This window comes from Callithrix jacchus, chromosome 18, assembly GCF_049354715.1.
Source record: "Callithrix jacchus isolate 240 chromosome 18, calJac240_pri, whole genome shotgun sequence".
In the NCBI taxonomy this organism is placed as follows: domain Eukaryota; kingdom Metazoa; phylum Chordata; class Mammalia; order Primates; family Cebidae; genus Callithrix; species Callithrix jacchus.
The window spans coordinates 17,482,679-17,506,933 of NC_133519.1; the positions used below are offsets into that span (position 1 = coordinate 17,482,679).

Below are 24,255 nucleotides of genomic sequence, written 5' to 3' on the forward strand. Positions count from 1 at the left end.
GCCTAGATCCAGCTTGGAAACCCAGGGCCTGTGTGCCGTGTCCATCGCCACCTCCCTGAGGAGTGAGGGCCCATCCTGACCACGCCGGGGCTCTCCTTTCCCAGTTCCACGTGTGGCCATGTGGTCACGCATCTATCACTAAGTAGGGCTGAGAGGCTGCAGCAGCATATGCTCAGGAGGGACCAAACACTGGGCAAAGGGGTGCTCTGTGCCTGCTGAGTGCTCCATGTCATAGAAAGGGAGTGGGGACAAATCCTAGGCTTGTAATTGGCAGCCTAGAAACTGTAAGGCAGTGGGGTCAACAGGCTTGGCTCCTGGAGTACCCCTCTCTTTTGGCATGTTCTTGTTTGGGCAAAAGACCCTCTCTGTCACATGTCCCCCACTTCCCAGGCACCTGATGCCTCACTGCTGCTCTGCTTGGCATTCTTAGGGCCTGAGGAGCAGAGAAAAGGGGCCCCTGACAGCTCACTCCTCCTCACCCAACCTTTCTGCTCCAAGGTCGTCCGCAGGGGTCTGAGGGACGTTCTTTAAGGACCCCTGCTGTGGTCTGCCATTCCTCCCTTGAGGCAGGTTTCCCACTGTGCCCAGGAAGCTGCTCATGCCCTCGCCTCCTTCCAGCCTTTCTCTCTGAGAGTAGATGCTGGCAGGAGGGAAGAGACTGGCGGGTGGGTTGTGTAGCTCCACTCCAGACCTCAGGCTCACCCAAAACTCCTGCTCAGGCCCCTTCCCATCACACCAGACCAGAACACAGGAAGGGCACAGTGGGAGGACGGGCGCTCACTGCAGGGAGGTGGTCAGCCAGCGGGAGGTTTGCAGGGGCATTTTATTCATGGTCACAGTGGAGAATTACAGAGCAGAGAAGGCCGGTGTCTCCCTTCCCCACCTGCCTGGGTCCTGGGGAAATGGAGAGAGGAGGAAGTGCCTGTGTGGGACGGAGGTTTCCAGGGTCTCAGCGATCAGAGGGATGGGAGAGAAGTGGCAAGGACAGGTGAGAAAGGGGCTGGAGACCTGAGCCCAGACTGGGGAGATGGGCCCTGGAGAAGACTCGGAGAACACAACCACCCCGTCCTCTCCCCAGGCGACACCCTTAGTTTTCCCCCTTAGTGGGCAGGATGGAAATTACAGAAACCTTATTCTCATCTCCCTGAAGAAAAGTCGAGATTAGGAAGGTCCCCTTAGTCTGATTAGCAATGAGGTGGGAGAGGAGGGGCACCCTGTCTTGGCCACATCACACCTTCCCTGCAATGCTCCTCACCTTGGGTCCAACTCCACCCCTTCAAATCCTGCAATTCCAGCCCACGTCCAGCCAGGGGAAGGTACTAACCCAGAGACTGACTTTGGAGAACCCTCCAACTTCCCACCTTCCTCTCCAATTAAGGAGGATCCAAGGGCCACACTGCTTTGAGGTTCTCCAGATTGGGGGAGGTGAGGTTTTCCTCCCTAGTTTTGAGTCTGCGGGTCTCTGGACAGAAGCCCTCCCTGGGATCCAGGCACCCCTTTGCCCCCATCATGGGAGCAGGCTTTACCTCCAGCCCCTCGGGCCTGAGGGACAAGGGCTGAAGCCTCTCACCCACACCCTGTCTCAGCCCGGCCAAGAGAGGACGTCCTGGAAAATACCAGGTCCCTGGGAGGCTCCTAGGTCCTGGGAGCAGGGTGCCTGGCTTGAAGACCCCTGGGAGCTGCTGCTCTGATGGAAGAGGAGGCAAGAAGGGCCCCGAGAGGCAGGTCCAGTCGGAGGCGAGAGGGGGCAGGAGGGGAGGGGTGAAGGAAGCAACTCCAGGCAGCTCGGCTTGGACGCTCCCCAAATGGCAGCAAGGGCCCAGCTGGCAGGGGCCTGGGGTGGAGCCAAGTCCTAGAAAAGGAAAAAGAGAGAAAGGGTCAAGGGAGCCCAGCGCCTCTCAGATGCCTCTTGCTCCTCCCATTTCACAGGCCTTCCTGTTTCTTGCTTGGAAGCCTCTCTTCTTTGCCCCACAGCCCTTCCTTTTCTTTATTTTTTTTTTTCTTGAGAGAGTCTCTCTCTGTCACCCAGGCTGCAGTGCAGGCTTGAACCCCTCCTGGGTTCAAGCGATCCTCCCACTTCAGCCTCCTGAGTAGCTGGGATTACAGGCGTGTGCCACTACGCCTGGCTAATTTTTGTGTTTTTTGTAGGGATGAAGTCTTGCCATGTTGCCAGCTTTGCCCTTCCTTTTCTGCCCTTCTTTTCTCTTTTGAGACAGAATCTCTCTCTGTCACCCAGGCTGGAGTGCAGTGGCGCGATCTCGGCTCACTGCAATCTCTACCTCCCAGGTTTAGGCAATTCTCCTGCCTTAGCCTCCTGAGTAGCTGAGACTACAGGCACCCACACCATGCCTGTGGTCTCAAAATACAGGTGTGGTGGTAAGCGCCTGTATTTTGTGTTTGTAAGATTGTATTTGTAAAATACAAAAAAATTTTTTTGCATTTTTAGTGGAGACGGGGTTTCACCATATTGGTCAGGCTGGTCTCGAACTCCTGACCTCACGTGATCCACCTGCTTCAGCCTCCCAAAGTGCCGGAATTACAAGTGTGAGTCATCACGCCCAGCCCTTTTCTGCTTTTCTTTAGGCCTCTTCATAAACTCCACTCTTTGGAGAAGCCTTCCGAGACCCCAGCCTAGGCGAGGGTACCTGCTGCCTGTTCTCATGCCTCCCTGGACCTCTCCTCCAGGGCACTCGGCTGAGTTAGGCTCGTGCAGTCACTTAATATCTGTGAGCCCAACTCTGTGAAGTCAGGTGCTGTCTTTGTTTTATTTTCCCTTGAATCTACCCAGTCTGGACACATTGAGTACTCCTGAAAAATACGTCAGTGCGTAAGGGAAGGACGGTGCCCGCTTTATCCCAGCGGATCCATTCTTCACTCCCTGCGCCTGCCGCACGGGCCTGCAGTCTAGCCGGGCAAAGGACTGGATGTGTGGCCTTGGGCTTGTCATTTTCATTTGCAGTCCTCTGTTTCTTCATCCATAAAATCCCCTCTCTTAGCTTAGAGTAAGCTGCGTCATGGGGAAGAAGGGGCCTGCGGAGTTCATGACTGGGAGGCCCAGCGCAGGCATCGGGAGCCCCAGCTTCCCTCTTCCCTGTCGCGCTCTGGTCCATAGCTCTCCTCCTCCGAAAGGGCTTCCTTCTTGCTCCTTCCAATCCACCCTCTTTCCCTCTCCGACCCTGCCAGGGCCCTACAATAGGGCCTCCCAGCTGGCGGCCTTGGAGATGACTGGATAGAGCTCCACATCACTTTCTGTACGTCAACAAGCCTGACTGCAGTGCCACGATTTTCTCAGCAAGGCCACGTCATTCAACTCAAAGAACAAGCATTGGCCCAGTGGAGCCACATTGGTTGGGCTACAGTGAGTAAAAATGGAAAAGCAAATTAGTTATTATTGACCATGTCCCACGTATTTGATAGGAGCAAGATTTCTGAAGTCAGATCTATGTAGGGAGAAAACGGCGACAATGATCCTCCAGGAGAAGCAGCATGGGTGGAGACCCCGGTCAGAGCAGCCGCTCTCTGGGTATCCCTGTATCCCAAGATGTATCTTTTCCCTGTATCCCAAGAAGAGGTGGGACTGCTGTCACACAGGAGGGCTGTGTCTCCTGGGGCTCCTGAGGTCAAGGCATGGGGAAGGGAGGTTTTATTTCTAAGAGTCCTCCTCTCATTCCACCTCCGGGTCCCAGCCTTTCTCTGCACCAGCCCCGCAGTCCCCTGGTTCCAGCGCCACAGTCCCGGCACTCCCGGAAGCAGCTTCCTTTCCTGGCACAAAATGCTCTGAGTGAGGGGCTGGCACAGGCTTCTGGAATCTCAATCCAGAAATGAGGCATGTGGCTGCTCCTAACCTTCTGGCGACCTACTGCTGCTTAGCCTCCCTTAGGGCCCAGCATGGGCAGGGCTTGTGTGCTTGACTGCAGAGGGGAGGGAGGTGCAAAGGAGTCCACTCCAAATGGGGCCTAGGAGGGAATCCTCCCCTCCCCTCCCCTCCCCTCCCCTCCCCTCCCCTCCCCTCCCCTCCCCTCCCCTCCCCTCCCTTCCCCTCCCCTCCCCTCCCACCTCTTTCTTTTCTTTTCTTCTTTCTCTTTCTTTCTTTCTTTCCACCTGGAGAGGGAACACTTTTTTCTTTCCCTCATAGTTTCCCAAAGAGAGCAGCTCTCTGTGCCCAAGGCATTCCCAGAGCTGGGAGGGGGTGGGTGGGGGTGGAGGAACAGGGAGGCTGTCCAGGTGCGTTTAGCTCTGGGCTGCCAGACCAGACCCAGCGAGTCCCAGCAGGCCCTGGGCCACCCCACACCCATGGCCTCAGCTGCACTCCCGAGGTACAGAGCTTGGGGCCCCCAGCAGCTCAGGGGTGGGGTGAAGGCCATGGATCCTTCTTCCATGGAATTGCCTGGAGTGAAGGGGCAATGCTTGGGCCCTGCACAAGAGCCTTGGGTTGGTCAAGTGTCTCTGTGATCTTTTTCACCGAAAATCTGCTATTGTCAGTTTCCAGCTCACAGCCTCTGTAAGAGCTGATGTCCGCCTACATTTTCACCTTCTCCCACGAAATGAGCATGTGCCTCTGTGCTGGCCTTCTCCCAGTCCCTCTGTCCTGTCCCAGGGCCATTGCACACACTATTCTCTTGCCCGCTGTGCTCTCTCTGCTCCCTCTGAGGTAAGCTAGCACTCCTGTACAGTTTGGGTGTCATCTCAAATGTCACTTTGTCAAGTAAGTCTTCCCTGATGCCCTCGGCACCCTGCCCTTCTCCTCTGCAGCAGTTAGCACAGTTAAAATCACTTATCAATCATCAGCTGGATGTCTGCGCCCCCCTTGCCTGTAAGTCCTATAAAGGCAGTGTTGCTCACTTTGGCTCCTAGCCCCTAGGACAGTGCCTGGCACATGAAACAGGCAGTCATCAAGCATCTGATGAAAGAAGAAATGAATGAGTGAGTGAACGAATGAAAGAACTCTATCTTCCCAGTCTCTCTCCAGCTGAGCCTCCTTTAGCCCATGGCCCTTGTCTTGGTTCCCGCCCTGTCATCGCCTGCCTAGATAATCTTTAAAGGCCCCCAACTCCCAGTGTGCCTCCTTCAACTCAAACTCCACGCACAACACCGGTCATCTGCATAAAATGAAAGTCTGACCGCGACTCTTCCTCCCTGTCCTCCCTGCCCGCGTGAGAAAGTCCTGCTCCCTTAGCATGGCTTGTGAGGCCTCTGTGGCCTGACACCTGTCTGCCTTGCCAGCTCCATCTCTCATCCGTCCCGCTTGTTCCCACCCCATCACCAGATCAGCCCTCTAACAGCAAGCTACCAGCACTTCTCCAGATTTGCCTGTCCACAGCTTTTTGCTTTATAAATGCTATTCCTGGCTGGGTGTGGTGACTCACACCTGTAATCCCAGCACTTTGGGAGACCAAGGCAGGTGGACCACCTGAGATCAGGAGTTTGAGACCAGACTGGTCAACATAGTGAAACCGTGTCTCTACTAAAAATACAAAACTGAGCCAGGCATGGTGGTGCATGCCTGTAATCCCAGCTGCTTGGGAGGCTGAGGCATGAGAATCGCTTGAACCTGGGAGGCAGAGGTTGCAGTGAACTGAGATCACACCACTGTGCTCCAGCCTGGGCAACAGAGTGAGATGCTGTCAAATAAATAAATAAATAAATAAATAAATAAATAAATAAATGCTATTCCCTCTGCTTAGGCATCTTTTTCCTTCACCTGCCCCAGTGTTGCATCGTCCGGAAAGCTCTAGTTCCTTCTCTGGGCCTGAAGGTTTAGCACCTAGTGCTTACCTGAATGCCAGCAGCAGTCACTGGCAGTAATCCCATCGCTGCTCCCCACTAGGTTCTGAGCCTCTTGAGGACTGTATTTCAGCTCTGAACCCCCACACCTAGTAAATAGCTGGTGCTCAATAGGTTGGTTGAATGAATGAATGAGTTATATAGTATCCCTTGTCTCATGTCCCATCAGCCATGTACTCAGCCAGGAAGGCCCTCCCTCCCTCTGGCAAAGATTCCCTGGGCCCTCCCAGCCCTGAGTACTCACGGACGCTGCTGCTGCTCCCCTTCTTATCCGCAGAGGCCTCTGGAGACCCCCAGAGTGTCTGCTGTCCCACCAGCTGCTCCACCATGGCCCGATGCGTGAACAGCATGCTGTGCAGGAGCTGAGGGTGAGAAGTAGGTATGGGGTGGGATGGGCTCTCCCTGCCATGTATTCTCCAGTACACAGCCAGTTGCTAAAACAATAAAATACTCTCATACCGATTTTTTTTTTTTTTGAGATGAAGTCTTGCTCTGTCACCAGGCTGGAGTGCAGTGGCGCCATGTTGGCTCACTGCAAACTCCGCCTCCTGGGTTCAAGCGATTCTCCTGCCTCAGCCTCCCCAGTAGCTGGGATTACAGGCATGCACCACCATGCCCAATTAATTTTGCATTTTTAGTAGAGATAGGTTTTGCCATGTTGGCCAAGTTGGTCTCGAACTCCTGACCTCAGGTGATCCACCCACCTTGTCCTTCTACATTGCTGGGATTACAAGTATGAGCCACCGTGCCAGTCTCTCGTACCAATTGTTAAAAGCCCACTGCCACGGCTGCCTACAGTCTCAGATGCCCTGGGATCTTCCCTCTGATCCACCACTAAAGCAGTGGGGCCTAGCACAGAAGGAGCCACCCTTTCTCACAGGTGGGCCCTGTACCACTTAGATTAATACACCTGCCCTTGGGGTACTCAGGGACTAGGATGCAGGAGGAGAAGAACACTGGAGGCTGATGGGCCCCAGGGGCAGAGAGGAGGGTGGGAGCCTCCTGGGCAGAGGGGCAGGACCTGGTGGAGCCCTGAGACAGGAGCCACCTTCCCACTTACCTCACTCTGCACACCCATAGGCAGCAGCGCGGGCCGACACAGGGCAGGGGCCCCCAGCAGCAAGTGGGGGGACGGCGGTGCCCGCACTTCCCACAGAGGATAGTTGACTACTATGAGCTTGCTGAAGTTGAACTTGTACGTGAACCTTTTGCCTTTGGTCTTATGCAGGATCCTCTTATTGTAGTAATATCTGGAGAATTCGAAGTGGAGAATCGAGTTGGCCCGGTGGTCAGGGAATAGAGTCAGGGACCTAATCACATTCTCCTCCCCAGCTGGGCTGACCCTAAGCTGCTCTCAGAGAACCACGAAGCAGCTCCCCACAGGCCAGGACACTCGCCAAGCATGGAGGGGTGGGAACCAGCAGGGGGTCCAGAAACCGTGGCCCTTTCCCTTGAACTCTCCCATCTTAGGCCTTGTTGGCTGCCTCCTCTCACCTGAGGGCACGGCTCAGCTTGTCATAATTCATCTGTGGTTTGCATTTCCTGAGGCCCCAGAGGCGGGCCACCTCATCTGGATCCTTGATGACAAATTCCCCGTACTCCCCCTGCTGCCAGGCGATGACATGGCGGAACTCTTCCTTCTGCAGCAGCTCCAGGATGAAGTGCCACAGCTGGATCTGCCGGGAGCCTGGGGATGACTCGGCTTTGTAGGCCCAGTCAGGGAAGGCCAAGCCTGGGTGGGGAGGGGAGAGTGAGGGCTCTGGAGGCCCTGCCCTGGGCCGCTGGAGCAGGGGTAGACCTGGCCGAGAGGCTCACCTGAGATCCAGCTGCTGGGGGTGGCCGGGACACCCTCAGCCAAGCAGCTGCAGTGCATGGTCCACTCCGGTGAGAGGCGCTGTGTCTCGGCCTTGGGGAAATACGGCCACCACTTAAGAAGAAGGGAAGGAAGGAGACAGAGGGAAGGACAGTGAAAGAGGAAGGAACAAGGGAGGGAAAGGAGGGAAGGGAGAGGGTCAGTAGAGAGAGAAAAGGGAAGGGACAAGAGGTTGCCAGTGAAGGTGAGAAAAGGGAATCTGAGGCAGGAAGCTTCCCCATCCCCAGACAGGGCCCAGCTTCCTATGGGGACCTCCTGGCTGCCCAGGGCTGTCAGACTCAGGGCTTGGGGCTGAGCCACTTATACAGATGGAGAGAAATGCAAAGGGTCCCGTATCCTGCCCCTGCTGGGGGATTTAGACAGAGAATGAGAGCTCTTCTTAGGGCTTAACAGGATTGAAGTTTTTCCCAAGAGAAGACAAAAGAAAATGTAATTAATCATGGGCTCATTCTAAATCTTGAGTGGGAAGGAGGTGGCATATATACATACCTGTGCCATTACAGTATTTCAAACACTTTCACATTTGAGAAGAGCAGATTTTGTGTGTGTGTGTGACAGAGTCTTGCTCTGTTGCCCAGGCTGAAGCACAGCGGTGTGATCTCTGCTCACTGCAACCTTCACCTCCTGGGTTCAAGCAATTCTTCTGCCTCCGCCTCCCAAGTAGTTGGGATTACAGGTGTATGCCACCACGTCTGGTTAATTTTTGTATTTTTAGTAGAGACAAGGTTTTGCCCTATTGATCAGGCTGGCCTTGAACTCCTGACCTCAGATGATCCACCTGCCTCAGCTTCCCAAAATGCTGGGATTGCAGGCATGAGCCACTGCGCCTGGCCAAGCAGGATTTTTTATTTATTTATTTATTTATTTTTACAATGAGTCCGAAGGGCCTGGCACACAGTAGGTGTTCTATAAATGACTGCGGATAGAATGAATGGTAATGGACTTGTAGATAGTGTCATTCTTTGTTGAACATCTGTCCCCCACTGAGTGTCAGCTGCGAGGTCAGGAACCCTAGCTGTCTTGTTCTTTGCTGGCTCCCCAGATCCTAGTACAGGACCTCATACTCAGAGGTGTTTTACAGATGTTTGTTGAATTGATGAACCATGGGCAGGAACCGGGAATCTTGTGGTTCTCAGCTGAGAAGTGTGGGGAGTTTATGGAATAAGCCCTCATGAGATAGACTTGCCTGATACAGGGAGAGAGGAAAGAAAATGTGTAAGCCCAAAAGCCTTCTGGATGGAGCAAAAAGCTTTCTGGATGGTGCAAAAGGCTGGTTTCCACTATAACTAATGGAAGTTGAAACGATAAACAAGGGGGCTGAGGAGGGACGGGAGGGGCTGCCGTGGGGACGAAGCCATGGGACCTGCTCCTGGTGGGCCAGGGCACTGGGAGATTCCTGGGCCCTTAGGACTGCCCGTGAACAGCGTAACGTGACCCGGGCCTGGCTCTCTGCCTCTGATGGAGATAGGGTGCAGCTAGAACCTGTTAGGCTGTCAGGTCTGGAGGGCACGTGAGGGTTTGTCGGGGGATTGCTTTCTCATTTTCCAGGGGAAGCTCAGGCAGGGAAAGTGACCTGACCAAAGACAGATGGTGGGTTAGCTGCCCTGGCCCCAGCTGCCTAATCCACAGCACCTTCTCATCTACTCAGTTGCCTTCAGACTTAAAAAAATAATCTATGCTGATGCTTTGCAGACTCTAATGTGAGTAGGAATGACCTAAAGATCTCTTTTAAATACACATTTTGATTCAGCAGAACTTGGGAGACCTAAGACTCTGCACTTTTTTTTTTTTTGAGACAGAGTCTTGCTCTGTCACCCAGGCTGGAGTGCAGTGGCGTGATCTCGGCTTACTGCAAGCTCCGCCTCCTGGGTACAAGCAGTTCTCCCACCTCAGCCTCCCAAGTGGCTAGGATTACAGGCGCCTGCCACCACGCTGGCTAATTTTTGTATTTTTAGTAGAGATGGGGTTTCGTCTGTTGGCCAGACTGGTTTCGAACTCCTGACCTTAAGTGATCCACACGCCTTGGTCTCCCGGGGATTACAGGTGTGAACCACTGCACCTGACCAAGACTCTGCACTTCTAACAAGCCTCTAGGTGCTGCTGCTGCTGGTCCACAAACCATACTTTGAGCAGTGAGAACCTATAGAACCCATGGGATGGAGCAGAAAGAGACTGTAGGTGTTAGAAAGTCAGGAACCCCAGACACTTCAGGTTTTAAGAACCCTGGCTTCCCCGACTCCTGGCACCAAGAGACCATCTGGTGTCTCACTCTCCCTTTCCCAGGGAATGCTCAGTGCCAGGGATGTAAACTGACAAACTGACAGGCAGGTAAGGGCAGGAGCTTGGAGGCACCAAGTCTGACCTGAGCTGAGAGTGTCTCTGGAAATTAAGGTGAATAGGGCAGTGAGTGGATCCAAGCCCACCCGGAATCTGGTTGAATAGGTTATCCGACTCATCTCTCTGTCTCTAAACCGGCAGCGGACATTCTGAAGTCTTCTCTCCTTTCCTCCCCGGAAGCAGAGGCCCCACTCCTCTTCCAACCTCAACCTCCTTTCCTGTCCTGTCCACTTGGAAATTCCTCCTTGGTTGAACCTCAACCTGATTGGGATATTTTCTGCTTCCCCTTAGGAAAACGGGCTGGGAAATGGGGCAGGGTGCAGAGGTGAGTTTTGAGAGAGTCCAAGGCACGACCGTTCCCTGGAAGAAGCTGATAGAATTTCCTATGGCTTGGCCTGGCACCTGCTGAATCTGATGGTGTTTTCTGGTCTGAAGGATGTGAGACCTCAGGGTGGACTTAGGATCTGGCAAGAAGAGAACCCCGTCACTGACCAGACACTTGGTGTGGTCCACACTACATTAAGGGATTGAAACCAACATATCCTGAACCCTCACAGGAGGTAGCAGAGGGGTTGCATAACTTCCTAAGACCATACAGCTCTTAAATCAAAGAGTGGAAAGCAAGACCTTGAGTCAAGATTTATAATGTTCAGCCATGTAGGTGGGCTCCCAACAGCCCCTTCCCTACCACCCAAAAGAAAAAAAACTCAGAATACAAAATCAAGTGGCATCAGTAGGCAAGGTCAAGTTTCCCAGCTTCCTGATGCCAGCAGCCTCCTCCTCAGCTTCTCCCATGTCTGTGAGAGTCCCTGATGGATCCTCAAGTCTCCGAGGACCTTGCCAGTTCTAAGTGTGGAAATCCTTGCTGCTGACAACTCCTGCCAGACGCCTGCGCCGAATCCTTCCTTTCCTCCTCGAGCCTCTGAGCTGACTGGGGAACACTCAGAGAACACTCAGTTCTGCCTTCATGTCCAGGAGTTGTCCTTGGCACTTAACCTTAATTCCTCGTGCTTCACTTTAGTCCGCACTCTGGTGGGGATGCTCCCAAGGCTGGGGGTGGTAGTCCCATTCTGTCCCCACCCTGTCCTGACCTTCCAGGCTGCCGCTCCTCCCCTCTTGTGCTGTGGGCCAGACACACAAAGCTTGGGGAAGCTCTAACCACAGGTTCTGCACAGACCCCTCCACGGCAAGATCAGTACAGTGGCCCTAGAGGAGAATGAGTATTGAAAAGCATAAATCAAGAAGGATCATAACCCAATCTCAGATGACCCAAGTGGCTTCTCTTAAGCACTTTGTGTTTCTTGAAGGGTTGTAGCAGCAAGCAATTGGTATTGCCATCAACATCATCATTCCGATTACTAATAATATGGCTAACCCCCTTGGCCAATGTAAGCATTCGTTACAACACATGTAGGTTTTAGGTCATTACTTAATGAAAGCGATGCAGATACTGGAGATAACAACAGAGCGTAAGCCCTAAGCTAGGGCTTGGAGCCAAAGGAAATGTCCACAGCAGAGTTCACCTTTGGAAGATTTTAGTTCATGTGAATGGGGCCCTTACGCTCCCGGTATTGGGTTTAACACGTGTTCCTATGCTACTTCTTTGACTCTTCACAATAACCCTTCGAGAGAGGTATTATCTGTTTTGTAAGCTAAGGAAATTGAGGCTCAGAAAGATTAAGAGACTTGCATAAGATCTTGGCCAAGTGGTGGAGCCGGATGGGAACAGGTCTGTCTGACTCCAGGCTCTGAGCTGTAATCAGTCAACCAGGGCAGAAAAGTTGAGGATGAGACTTCAGAGCAGAGAGGTGAGGCTGGTGGGAGGCCCCGGGTCCTGAAGGAGGCACTTCCAGTCTAAACCCTCCATGTGGGCCCTTTGCCAGAAAAGTTATCCATAAAGTCCCCAGAAAGCCAGAGGTCAGCCAGCCAGATGGACAGAGAGCGAAGCAGAAAGGATGGGAAAGACAGGAATGCACATAATATATATAAAAAAGTAGGAGTGTTCGAGACCAAGGCTCCGTGTATACAAAGTGGAAACTTGTATTCAAAGTCGTTTCGTTGTGTGGAGCCTTTTAAGGGGCTGAGGTGGATTGACTGCATAATCAGATTGATTGGACAAAAACAAGTGTTTCAGTGACTGCTTGATTGATTCAGTGGGAAGATGGCACTGTTTGTAAATACAAAGGCAGCGGAAAGAGACAGGCTGTGTGAGTCAGCGAGAAAGAGTGAATCAGAGAGTATCAGACAGAGAAACAGTGATGCGGAAATCAGTTGTGGACACAGGTGAAGCCCCGATTATGGCCCAGGGGATGGAAAGATCCGAGGAGAGAAACCAGCTTAGAGGGGCAAGAGTTCGGGGAGAAACCCCTCAGAGACACAGCGATGGCGGTCTCCAGGGGGATATTTTGTGCTTGTTAGCCTGGAACAAACTGCATCCCCCACCCCTCTGCCAAATCCCCAATCTGATTAGAAGCTCTGGTCTCCCCGCTTGATCTCAGCTCCAAGTGGAGAGTGGTTAGTCCTGAGACCTGCTTTAATGCTATTAGTTAAGCTGCTTAGGTAGGAGAGCAAGAGGGGCTGGGGGCCCGAGCGGGTCAAAGCCAGTCACCTTTTTCCTTGGGGAATTTGGGGGAAGGAGAGGGCTACATGCCCTTCCTTCATGTCCCCTCAGCCTCTCTTTCCTTCCCCTCTTGCCTTGCTGGCAGTGACCCCAAGGGCATCTTGTCTATCCCTGCCCAGGCAATAGTGAGGACCCCATTTTGATGCTGGGAATCATCCAGAAGAACCTGTCTCCCTCCTGCAGCCTCAGCTCTTCCTTCCATCTCCACAGCTGGGAGAGGCTCCCCAGTGGGATCCAGCAGCCATCCTGCTTCTCATTCTCGCTCCTCCATCCTCAGCCCTCCTCCAGGCTCCCTCTCAACTGCTGTCACTGCCCAGTCCCCTCATCCGGCCTCAGACCTCCGCCCAACCCTTCTTCTTAGCCCCCACTTCCCCTTGCAGATGCCTCCAACTCTTGTCTCTTGGGTCTCTGGGGGCCGTGGGATTTAAAAGGTTTGTGTAACTCTGTGGAGCAGAAATCCAAACCCAGACAATCCTATTCCCCACCCCCAGACCTGTCAAGATGGGCAGCTGAAGGTCAGGGGGAAGGTCATCCCCTCATACACCTTCAGGGACCCAGAGGCTGGGGAAGGGACATGGGGTGTCTGGAGACCAGCTTCCAGCTCTGCATGCACCCCTCTGCCCGTCAGGCCCCTGTCGGCCCCTTCTCTGTTTGGCCCCTTTATCTTTCTTTAGCTCATTTGCTCCTTCGCTGTTCTCTCCTCTTCCCTCCCACTCTAATTCTTTTCCCTTCTTTCCTCTTCCCTCCCAGCAATCTTCCCTCGGTCTCACTTCCGCACCATTACTGATATGTCTTTTCCCACCTTTTTCTCTCTTCTCCCTCGTCCTCTCTTCTGCCAGTTTCTCTCGGTCTCTCCATTTCCGCCTTGACTTACTGTATCTGTTGATCCTGTGACCCCTCTCTGTATCGCCCTGCCCATCCTGCCCTCCTGGAACACCTGTTTCCATCCTCTGGAATGTTGCCTGTCTCATCACTTCTCTCCCTGCCTGGCACTCTGTTTTGCTGTCCCTGTCACCATCTCCTTGCTACTTTCTGTTTCCTTCTCTGTCTTTCCTCTCCTGCCCCCTATCTCCATGCTTTGGAGAAGGAAACTGACCACAGGCCTCCCAGCTTCCCGGCCCTGCCGCTACAGCACCACCTCCCCACTCCTCTACTTCCTCCTCAGATCCCCCCAGCACCCCTTGACCTTCCCCCAGTGGAACCTCACTGTGGGTTCCTTTCATCTCATTCCCATCAGCTGTGCCTGGGAGAGCCCCCTGCCTGGACACCCCCTGATTCTTCCCTTTGTCCCCCAACCCAGAGATGAGAAATCCCCTCCAGCAGGTGATGACGTGGCAGAGGAGTGGGCCAGAGGGAGAGGAAGCGAAAGCTCCTAGCAGACAGCTGAGCTGGATGAGTTGGCATTGCTGGCCCAGGGCTGAGTGACTGGCACCAGGGCAGCAGCATCAGAAGCAGGCATCTGAGGTCATTCTCCCCAGCTGGGGGCCTCTGACACCTTCTGACTCAATCCCCAACCCTCAAACCCCATGTCCACTTCCAGCCTCGACGCCAACCGCAATCTTAACAAGAACCCTTCAACTGCCACTAAGCCCCAAGCCCAATTGAAGGCTGCATCCATATGCCCTGGTCCCTGTGCCCACTGGAGCCCCACTGCCCTTGGGCAGGACCAGAAGGGGGCTTGGAGGTGGAGAGACAGCGGCACCACTCTCCCCAGCCCTTCTCCTCTGGTCTCCATTGGGAGGGAGTTGGGGAGATGAGCAGGACTTCCCTCTGCCACAGAAGCACTATCTCTGCGTCTCTCCAGCTTCACAAGACTGCACCTGCCCTCACCATCACAGGGGCTCTTGTGATAAGGGGGGACCCCCGTTCTCAGACTTTAAGCTTCTTCTAGGTCCTTGAGAAGGATCCCAAGAGTCTGAGGAAGGGAGGGAGGGAAGTGAGTAGGGCAGAATCCTCTCATCCCATCAGAGGTTTCAAGTCAGAACACCCCAGCCTGGCTCAGGTGGGAGCTCAATCCTGATGGCACTCTGCCCGCCCCTGCTCCTTCCCCCCATGCTGTGAGGTCCACACTGTCACCTGCCTCCCTCTGCCCAGTAGTAGCCACCAGCGGATTGTCAGTCCTCACCCACTGCTCTTCAACTTCAGGCACAGGGATGACAGCAGACCTCCCTGAGACACAGAACCCTGGGGCAGGAAGATAGCTGAGACCAGCATTCAGTCAGCCCCTGGGTCTGACTCGATCCATTCATCCTAGGAATCCTATCTGCCAATAGCTGAACCCAGCTGTGCCCCATCTGGGGGGAGGAGAGCCTAGTGCCAGGCTGGACCTGCTGTCATTATGATGTCCTTCTGCAGGTGCCAGGGTTCTCTCTGGCCTAAGTGCCCAACATCTGGCTCTGTGGCTGTCCCATACCTGCATGGACAAGCCCTGCCACCTCCCAGGCAGCTTTGTGTGACCCTTGGGTTCTCCTCTCTGCACAGTGCCTAGCTCTCCTTGCTTCTCCCCTTCCTAATTGCCCCACTATCGGCTCCACCACTAGGGTGGTGGGGGACAGAGAAGGGCCCGTCCCTGCCAGCTGGCCCCAGCTGCAGACCTGCCATCGGAGTCCCTTACCTCAGAGCAGCAGCCAAGTCCCCGCGCTCCTCCGAATGGCTCCCTCTGGCGCTCTGCTCGTCCAGCAACGACCCCTCGCTCATCGCGTTAGGGTTACTTAAAATGAGAGTGGGATCTCCAAGCTCCCAGGAGAGCTGATGTGGTTTTCAGACAATAGCATTAACCCTTTGGGGGCTGGTGACACCAGGGCCTGGAGCCCCCTCCATTGCGCCCCCACCCCTTTGGGGGGTGAGGTGGGAGGGAGTATCTCTCACTGGGTCCTTTGCCTCCAGAGCCTGCCTCTGGGGAAGATCCGACATGAAACATCTAACCCTCAGGGAGACTGGGGAGAGGGGTACCCCTTCTTTAACGCTGAACTTTTGGGAAGGCCTTCCCACTTTGTCAGCCTTTCTTTTATGCAGCTTTCTGCAGAGATGGGATCCAGACCTGCAGCAGGAACCCCTTCCCAGCCTCTGATTCTTGACACCATCTCACTTCTTCCTTTCTCCTCTGAGCCCCGGGCCCCTGCTCTGCTCCCCATGGTGATGCTGGATCTTTGCAATTAGCAACTTTTCTTAGTAGTCTCCAGTAAAATATTACTAAGCACTTACCTAATCTCTTTTCTCTAAGGAGTTTTAAGCACTTATTATGTCTCTGTCCTCTTAGAGTTGTAGAAAATGATTTTTCTTTTTTTTAAAATTATTACTTGAAGTTAGACAGCAGGAAGAACTTCCCACTAAGGGATAAACCTGCCAGGAGAAAGTGACGACAGGGACATCAGATAGCCTGCTAAGGAAATACTAGAAACAAGAGAAGGGGTAGGAATCCAGAATGTCCTGGGAGGGGACAAAGGCCATGGGTAAGAGACCTCAGGAGAGGCTTTTCCAGGGAAACTGGAGGATGGAGGATCCTGAAGACCAGGGCCTCTGTCATTAAAGTCCTGGGGACCAAGTGACCCCGGAGCCTGTCAGGCCTGTGTCCAATCTCCGCACTCACTATCGGAGAGAAGATTGATGGATGTCATTGGCAGAATCAATATGATTTTCTTTTTTTTTCCCCCCGACTCTGAGATGCCAAGTTTCTCCCTACCCTCCAGCCCCGTCATTACACAGCCCCTCCCAACCCTGAGCTGATCGAGATGGGAATGGAGGGCTATGGAATTAAATTCTGGGGGTTGTTTTCTGGTTAAATCAACCGAAGCTAACATGATGGAAAGGTGAGAGAGAGGCTGATTGATGGAGGAGACAGGAGCTGGGGGCCATGAAGAGAGGGTCCTGGTCGGGGGGAGGCATCGAGGACTGGGCTCCAGGCCCACTCGGGCAAAGAGGAAAGTGGCTACAGGGAGGAATGGCACAGGACACTGTTCGGGGAGTCGGATGGGTGGGTGGGGGGATATTGGCAAGGACTAGGCAGACTGATCTCCACAGAGGCCAGAGATCTGTGGCAAGAAACACTGAAGTTGGAGCCAACATGCGGGCCCCTGGGCATTTCTCTTAGGTGTCATTACAGCCTCATCTGGAAAGCTTATCCTGCCCCTTGCTCACCGCCACCCCATCCTCTCTCCTTCATTTAAGAGTTTCAGGATCATTTGAGACGGCTGCAGGAGGGTGCCAAGGACAAGGAGGACTCCATTAGGAAGAACAGCTCTGCCCGCCTCTTCATGAAGGCCCTGCCAATGAGGGGGTCAGAGCAGAGCTGAAGTGGGAGAACAGGGGCCCAGACCCAGACACTGGCCTCCCAGGATCATTCAGGCCACCTCCTGCCGCTCTAGGCTTTCCTAGGGGTAATATCCCAAAGACCTCCAGATAAGGAGGCTCTCAGTTGTTATGGGGGTCTCACTTCCTGCCCGCATCCCAGCTCCCAGCAAAGTCCCTCATGAGGCTAACTTCAAATCCGTTTTTGTTTTTTTTTTTATAGAGATGGGGTCTCAAACTTCTGGCCTCAAGTGATCCCCCTACCTTCAGCTCTCCGAGTGGCTAAGATTGCAGGTGTGCGCCACTACTCCTGGCCTCAGGAGCTGCTCTGAGTGGGTTTATTTATTTATTTATTCATTTATTTATAAGACGGAGTTTCACCATGTTGGTCAGGCTGGTCTTGAACTCCTGACCTTAGGTGATCGGCCCGTCTTGGCCTCCAAAGTGCTTGGATTACAAGTGTGAGCCACCACGCCCGGCCCTGAGTTGGGTTTTCACTCTTCTTTTCTGCTGCACCATCCACAGTCCCTACCTGCTTCCTCTCATCTTCTGGGAAGCTGGACAAAGGGAGTTCTCCCTGCCTACTCCCCGCTTTCTGTCCAACTCACACTTCAGTGGATAAGGATGGGCATGGAAGCTGGGCCCTCGGCTCGGACCTTGGCTGCTAGAAGGGCAAGCTGAGCCTCCTCTGCTTCTTCCCCAAATATAAGCGGATGGCTTAGCTCCCTGGCAGTGGGTGGAGGAAATGGCAAATGGCAGTGGCGGGAGGATCTCCTGACCTGACCAAGCCCCTTCTAGATTATGAGCGTTTCTGTGAACATCCTAGTGTGTAGCTCAGTGCCTGGATGTGGGGGCTGCTGTTTCATGACTGGTAAGTGAATGAACGGAAGAGTACCCCATGCCTCAATCAGCGCCCCACACTCTAGCCAGCCCAATTACCTGGACTCACAACAGGCAGCCTCAACACATTTTATTTTAGTTTAGTTTTTTGAGGTGGGTTCTCACTCTGACACCCAGGCTGGGCAGAGGTGCAATCTCAGCTCACTGTAACCTCCACCTCCAGGGCGTAAGTGATCCTCCTACCTCGGCGTGCCCAGTAGCTGAGACTACAGCATACACCATGCCCAGCTAATGTTTGTATTTTTGTAATATCAAGGATTTATAGCACAGATCAGTATCCATGTGGACTAGATTTGATTGTACAGTCAATAATGGTAGATTATTCACCATGTTGCCCAGGCTGGTCTCAAACTCCACAGCCCAAGTGATCCGCCCGCCTCGGCCTCCCAAAGTGCTGGGATTACAGGCGTGAGCCCCAAGCTTCATTTCCATTAAACTGTCCAGCTCCCTAAACTTCCCAGACAAGGTGAACAATAGTGGGGTTGTAGCGGGTGGGGGTGGAGCTGTCTCTGTCTGAGGACAGGAACTTGGCAGGAGGTGGCCCTTTTGCTTTGGTGCTTGGGCCGAGGGAGGCTAGAGAGGGAGTGGGAACAGCCTCCTCTCCTGCACTCCCCTCCCAGGCCCTAGAGATGAACAGCACTGACTCAGGCAGGAAGGGTCCTCTCATAGGAGGAAGCCAAAGGATACGCTATTGGAGCTTCGAGTGGACTTTTCCTGCTCTGGTTAGTGACATTTTTTCCATATTTGAGTAACAATCAGCACAAGAGACTAAATTCAGAGTCTTCTGACTTTGTATCAAGACCTCACCACCCTGAATGGGTTGTCTCAGGCCTCACTGTGCCTTTGTTACCATCTGACATTAACATGGGCAGGACCAGAGGACACAGAGTCGGGAGGAGGCCTTGGGAGGGTTTCTCAAGGAGCTGCCCAGGGTAGAGGGCTGGAGATGACAAGATGGTATCATTGTCCTCCTGAGGAATAGGAAAAGCCAGGAAAACAGGCTCATCTCTTCTCCTTCACTGGCTCCTTGCCCTGCTGCCTGGGATCTGGCCTAGGTCATGGCAGCCAGTGGAGTAAAATCCAGGGGGCCTGGCTGGTTCCAGGAAGGTCTGTCTGGCCAGCCAATTGTGTCGGAAGAAGGATACCCACTCATAAGCGCTCCTTGATGGCTGTTGGAGAAGGAGAGCTTGTTCCCTGGCATCCTGATGGGGCCCAGTGCACCCTCTTCAGAGGGGCAGGGGCCAGAGGCAGGGGCCAAAGTGGTGGCTGAGACTAAACTCAGAGGGAGGGGAGGGAACAGGGACGCTCCTGTGGAGAGGGACAAGGCCCCAGGTGGCCGGAAAGAGGACAGGAAAGGAGGTGCTGGTAAGCATTGGGAAGGAGGAAGGATCCGATCTAAGGAGACAAAGGAGGAGAAGGAGAAGGAGAGGGGGAAGAGGGGGGAAGGAGAGGGGGAAGGAGAGGGGGAAGGAGAGGGGGAAGGAGAGGGGGAAGGAGAAGGAGAAGGAGAGAGGGAAGGAGAGGGGGAAGGAGAAGGAGAAGGAGAAGGAGAAGGAGAAGGAGAAGGAGAAGGAGAAGGAGAAGGAGAGGGGGAAGGAGAGGGGGAAATGAGAAGGAAGTGATGAGGCTGAGGGAAGAGGAGGACCGGAGAGGAGGGAGGAGGCTGGCGGAGGCAGCCCTGGAATACTGCATCGGAGGGACGGAGGGATGCAGGGGCTGGGGGAGGGCAGGGGAGGAGGCCGTGTGAGTGTGCGGAGTTGGTGGCTGTGGTGTCGGTGGAGACTCTTCATGTCCCATTAGCGGCAATGGAAGGTGACATGTGGGGATCGATACCAATCGAGGCAACAGACTCCCAGTAATAAACCCATTTCACTCACACTTCTCCACCCCCGCTGGCCCGACCCTGAGAGAGGGAGTGAGGGCTTCCCACCCCAACCCGAACTCCAGAGAGGCTGCGCTCAGAACTGTACCCAGCCCTGGCACCGGGCAGGGTGGGGGTTCTTGCTCCCTGGCTCTGTGAGTCCCAGGTCCAGGGTCTGCTGCCTGCCCTCGGAAATATTCAGCCCAGGCCACCTCCTTCCTTCTTTCTAGGGGTGAGGAGGAACTGGGGCCACCTCCCAAACCCTGGGGCTATTTCCAAGGCAGAGCAGGGAAAAGTTCTGGAATGTGTCGATCAGCTCACCCCGTGGGCGCAGGCGAAGGTGTCTTTGTACTCCTGGGTCTATAGGAAAACGTCTCTCTATGTGCACCTCCGTGTGGGAGTCTGAATGCAAGTCTGTCTGTCTGTGTCAGTAGGTGTGTGGCTGTGTGCCTCAGGATTCGTGTGCTCTGTGGCTGGCTGTCTCGGCAACCATGTATTTTTGTGTGTAGGTGTTTGTGTCATGTGACCTGTGTTCATGCACACCTATCTCTGAGAATGTGGGTGTGTGAACCTGGGCTTGGTGTGTGTGAATCTGAGTGTGTGAGCCCATGTTTCTGGGGGTGTCTGCTCTGGGTGCGTGGGCTGTCTTTGTTTTGGAGACTATGGGGGTGTCTCTGTGTGTGTGTGTGGGGGGAGGTTGTGACTGTCTTTGTTCCCTGTACGTGTGGGAAAATGCTGCTGGCCTCTCAGTACTGGCACCAAAACCCTGCCCCAACCCGACCTCTTGAGGCAATGTCCTACTTTCCAGGTAGGGTGCTCCCCTGTCCTGCTTTGCCTGGGACTGACAGGTTCCCCAGATGCAGTGCTTTCAGTCCTAAAACTGGAACAGTCCCAGAAAAACAGGGCAATTGGTCCCCCTACTTCCAGGCGTAGATATGAGAAGGCCAAAGTGAATGGCAGTGCAGGTGTCAGGGAAGGAATGATGGGAGACCAGGGGGGTGAGGACAGTCGGTGTAGATGGAAAGGTTGACACATTTGAATGGAGGAGAACTAGAAAAAAAAAGGCTGAGAGCAGAAGAAGGAATGATAGTTAGATCAAAGGGGGAACTTCCCCAGGGCACAGAGGGGGAACTCTGGAAACTCACACAGGAAGGAAAAGAGATGGGCAGTCCCTGCCCTGGAAAACTATAGAGGGAAGTTATGCTGGGCTGTGCAGGGGACAGCAGCAGAGAGGGCGCTTGCTTGCTCATGGCTGCTCATGGCTCATGCCTGCCTGCCTGTGGCTGGTGGGGTGCACCCAGACAGAGCACCTGTGGGGCTCTCCCTGTCCTGCACACCCCACTCTGCTCTCTCTGCTGCCTCACTGGATGGGGACGAGAGCACGGCTCACAGATGGGACTCCTTCAGTGCACAGTGTGAGGTTGTCTGGCTTTGTGTCCTTCCCTCTCTCTGCTTGGTGGGCCACCTTCCTCAAAGACGACAGAGCAGGGACGGGATGGCCCTGGGTGATGGGCATGAGGTCAGTAGGCTTCGGGGAGGGAGAGCTGGCTCATGATCTCCCAGAGTCTCTGAACTCCAGCAGGAGGGTGGCAGCCTTCTCCATCATGTTCACCGTGGGATTCCCAATCCCATCTCAGCGCCTGGCACATAATGGCCCCTTAGGTAATGGGTTTTTTTGACTAAACCCATAGTTTTGCCCCTGCTCCTGAGTGCTTTAGTCATCCTCCTCTCAGGGAGTGAATGACAAAGGGGCCCTTTTAGTCCTCTGGCTGTGACTTCTCCCAGCCATATCCCTCTACTCCGTCCTGCTCTTCTCTTCCCTAGGGTCTCCGGCACCTGGGTGAGCACCGGCAACTTTCATTCCTGCAGAAGCCTCTGGCAAGTCAGACACAAGCAGGCTCTTGGGAGGGGCCTCCGGCCTCTGCTGTCCCCTGCTGTTTTGTCTCAAGGCAGCATCTTTCAAATTGCCCTGCCATCGCCCTTTGGAGGCTTGGAGGAGTTTGAGGGGTTGTCATAGCCGTGAAGAGTCCAACTTCGGAGGTCACACGAGGCCTTAAAATCTGTTTTGTAAACCGGGCTCTCAGTGGAATTTCTGAAGACAGAGCTGCAGTACTATAGATGTGTGCGGCCTGGCCTGTGCCTGACATTGGCGGGTACCTGTGCGGGAGTGGAAACAACGTTGCTCCCGGAGATGTGCCCAGCTCAGAGGCTCATACCTTCCTGGACGGGCTCCCGTCATCTGGACAAGGAATTTTAGGGTGCCAGGGACCCAGAGTGTGTGCTGGAAGGAGGAACGTGGCTCCAGATTGGGCCCGTCCCCTTGGCCTTGAAGAGCCTCACCTGGGCTGGGCACTGGCTGCCCTGGTTTCAGTGTGGTACCCTTTGAGAATTACAATTTCAGTATCCACTCTTTGCCTCTCTGTGCTGCTGGTCTGTGAGCTGGTCCAGGGCTGCATTCTGGAAGACCGTGAGGGAACTGAATCTTGTCCAGGACCCCACCCTGTTCATGCTCCCTCGGGGCCTTCCCACTTTATCCTTAGTGCAATGCTCTTGGCTGGTCCTCAGATGGGGTCTTGTCTCTTCCCTCAGACTGGAGGCTTCAGGGAGCTAGGAGCTGTTACTTCTCAGATGATGAGCTTCCTGGAGGAACTGTGTCTCCTTCCTTGGACTGGGGGGCCCTGGAGGAGGGGCTGAGTCCTGTTCCCTAGTCCTTCTTCCTCCAGGTGGAGGCCAGGTGTGTGGCCTGAGCACTAGGGGGTGGGGGTTCTTGAAGAGTGGTAAGGGATGGCAGAGTGGGAAGGATACACATGCAGGGCTGCAGAGAGGCAGAAGCCAACAGGCATGGTGCTTAGTTCCAGGGGCCCGAAAGAGCATCAAGAGGGATGGAGGGTCTGCAGGCTTCGAGAGGGCTGGCCAACAGCCATGCATGGGAGCTGGGGGCACAGGGTGGGGACTTGGTGAGAAGAGGCACATAGAGGCTGAGGCTCTAGGCCTCTCGGGTTTGGGGTCACCCCTGGATTCTGTTTCCTCTGCTCTTTTACAGATGGGCAGACATCCCCACTATCTGGAGCCAGGGGATTTCTTGGAAAAGGGTAAATCAGGGGCTCCAATGGGAGGCAGGTCTCCCCCTCCCTCCATCCCACCCCCTTTCCCTTCCCCAAACACCAACGAGGGCAGGCTAACCAAACTTTATAGAAATTCTGAGTAAGGAGCCCTGTGTCAGGTTGATAGGAAAAACAAGAGAGAGAGAGAAGGGGAAGCCAGGAGAATGCAGAGCTCAAATGAGAACCGAGATAAAGCAATTACCTGATCAATACGGGTGAAATTGAGTAATCTAGCAGATCAATACCATGGGCAGGAGGCTGGGGGGTGGGCGCTCTCTGCTCTCAGTCCTGCTCCCCTGCCCACCCTGGCTGCTGTCCCTCCTCCACTTACTCCAGCCCCCTCCTTTGGGACTGCACTCCAATCCCCCAAGGTCCCCCCTGCTCTTCCCAGCCCCCAATCTGTGCTCAGACCGTCATTCCTATTCAACTCCCGCCTCAACGACCCTCACTCACATCCCTCTTCTTCCTTCCCAAACCGATCCCACTCTCTCAACAGCCCCTCTGAATTGATGCCTCCTGCTCCTGCTCCATTCCACTGGAGCTGCAGCTCAAGCCGGCTGGAAAGCCAGCTGTCCTTGTCTGTGTCCTGGGGGCAGGTGTGGGGAGGTGGTCTCATCCCCTACTCCAGGAAAAGAACTAGGTTTGCAGGGACCAGACCTGGCTGGAGAGACAGCGGCACCTCGTTATTTCACCCTGTTATTGGTGTTACAACCTGTTGCTCCATTTATGAAGCGTTGGTGACATGCTAGGCACGGGCTGAGCTGGGCTCTGGGGGCAGGAGCTGGGAGGAGGCCCCTGGTTTCTGCTGATGCGAAGGCAACAGTGCCCAACAGCACTTGTCCATCTGGGGACTGCTGGGGTTTAGAAGGGGATCTTGGGGCTATGGTGTTTTCAGAAGGGGAATGGGGGAGAAGGAGAATTTCCCTAGTATTGTGGGAACACCTGAGTTCCTGCTGGCCTACGTGAGTACTGAAAATTCTTCCACAACTGGAAAAGTGAAAGCTTGCTCCTGGATGAAAAGCAAGGCTAGGTACGTGGAAAGGACACGAAGCAGGATCACAGCCCTGATTACTCCTGTCTCTGTCACTGCTGGACTGAAAGCTCCTGGCTGGTCAGGAGTGTGTTCATTTGACGTTATGAGTGCAGGACTGGGCCTGCCATCCAGCAGGCACTTGGAAATGTCGGATGAATGAATGAATAACCATTGTCACCTGGCTGCAATCTGCCTTGTATTTCAGTTCATGATGTTGGCTTGCTTGCCTGCAGGGAGCCGGGAACTCCCCCATGTCTCCCAGCCGCAGCAGGGCATCCAGCAGCCCTTCGGCAAATGTTTGTTTCATGAAATGAAGGACTGAATGAACATAAGTATGAGTCTCCGTCTCCGGGCCTTGAGGTTGCTCCTGGGGAGCTCAAACCGGTAATGATTCCACAAAGTTCCTTAGAGAAATAAAGGGCCTCTTTAAAGCAGCTCAGTCCCCGACCCCTCCTT

The 24,255-nt window shown here is 54.2% G+C and overlaps 1 protein-coding gene across 1 annotated transcript; it reads right to left on the reverse strand.

Moving 5' to 3' along the window:
* Nucleotides 1-808: 808 nt before the first annotated feature.
* ETV3L (ETS variant transcription factor 3 like) lies at nt 809-7,931 on the reverse strand. The gene is made up of 5 exons (XM_003735150.5): nt 7,600-7,931; nt 7,279-7,516; nt 6,845-7,034; nt 6,029-6,146; nt 809-1,852 (listed from the first exon to the last, which is right to left on the reverse strand). The coding sequence occupies exons 1-5, from the start codon at nt 7,655-7,657 to the stop codon at nt 1,374-1,376; spliced, it is 1,083 nt and encodes a 360-aa protein (XP_003735198.5). The 5' UTR covers nt 7,658-7,931; the 3' UTR covers nt 809-1,373.
* Between the last annotated feature and the right edge of the window lie 16,324 nt (nt 7,932-24,255).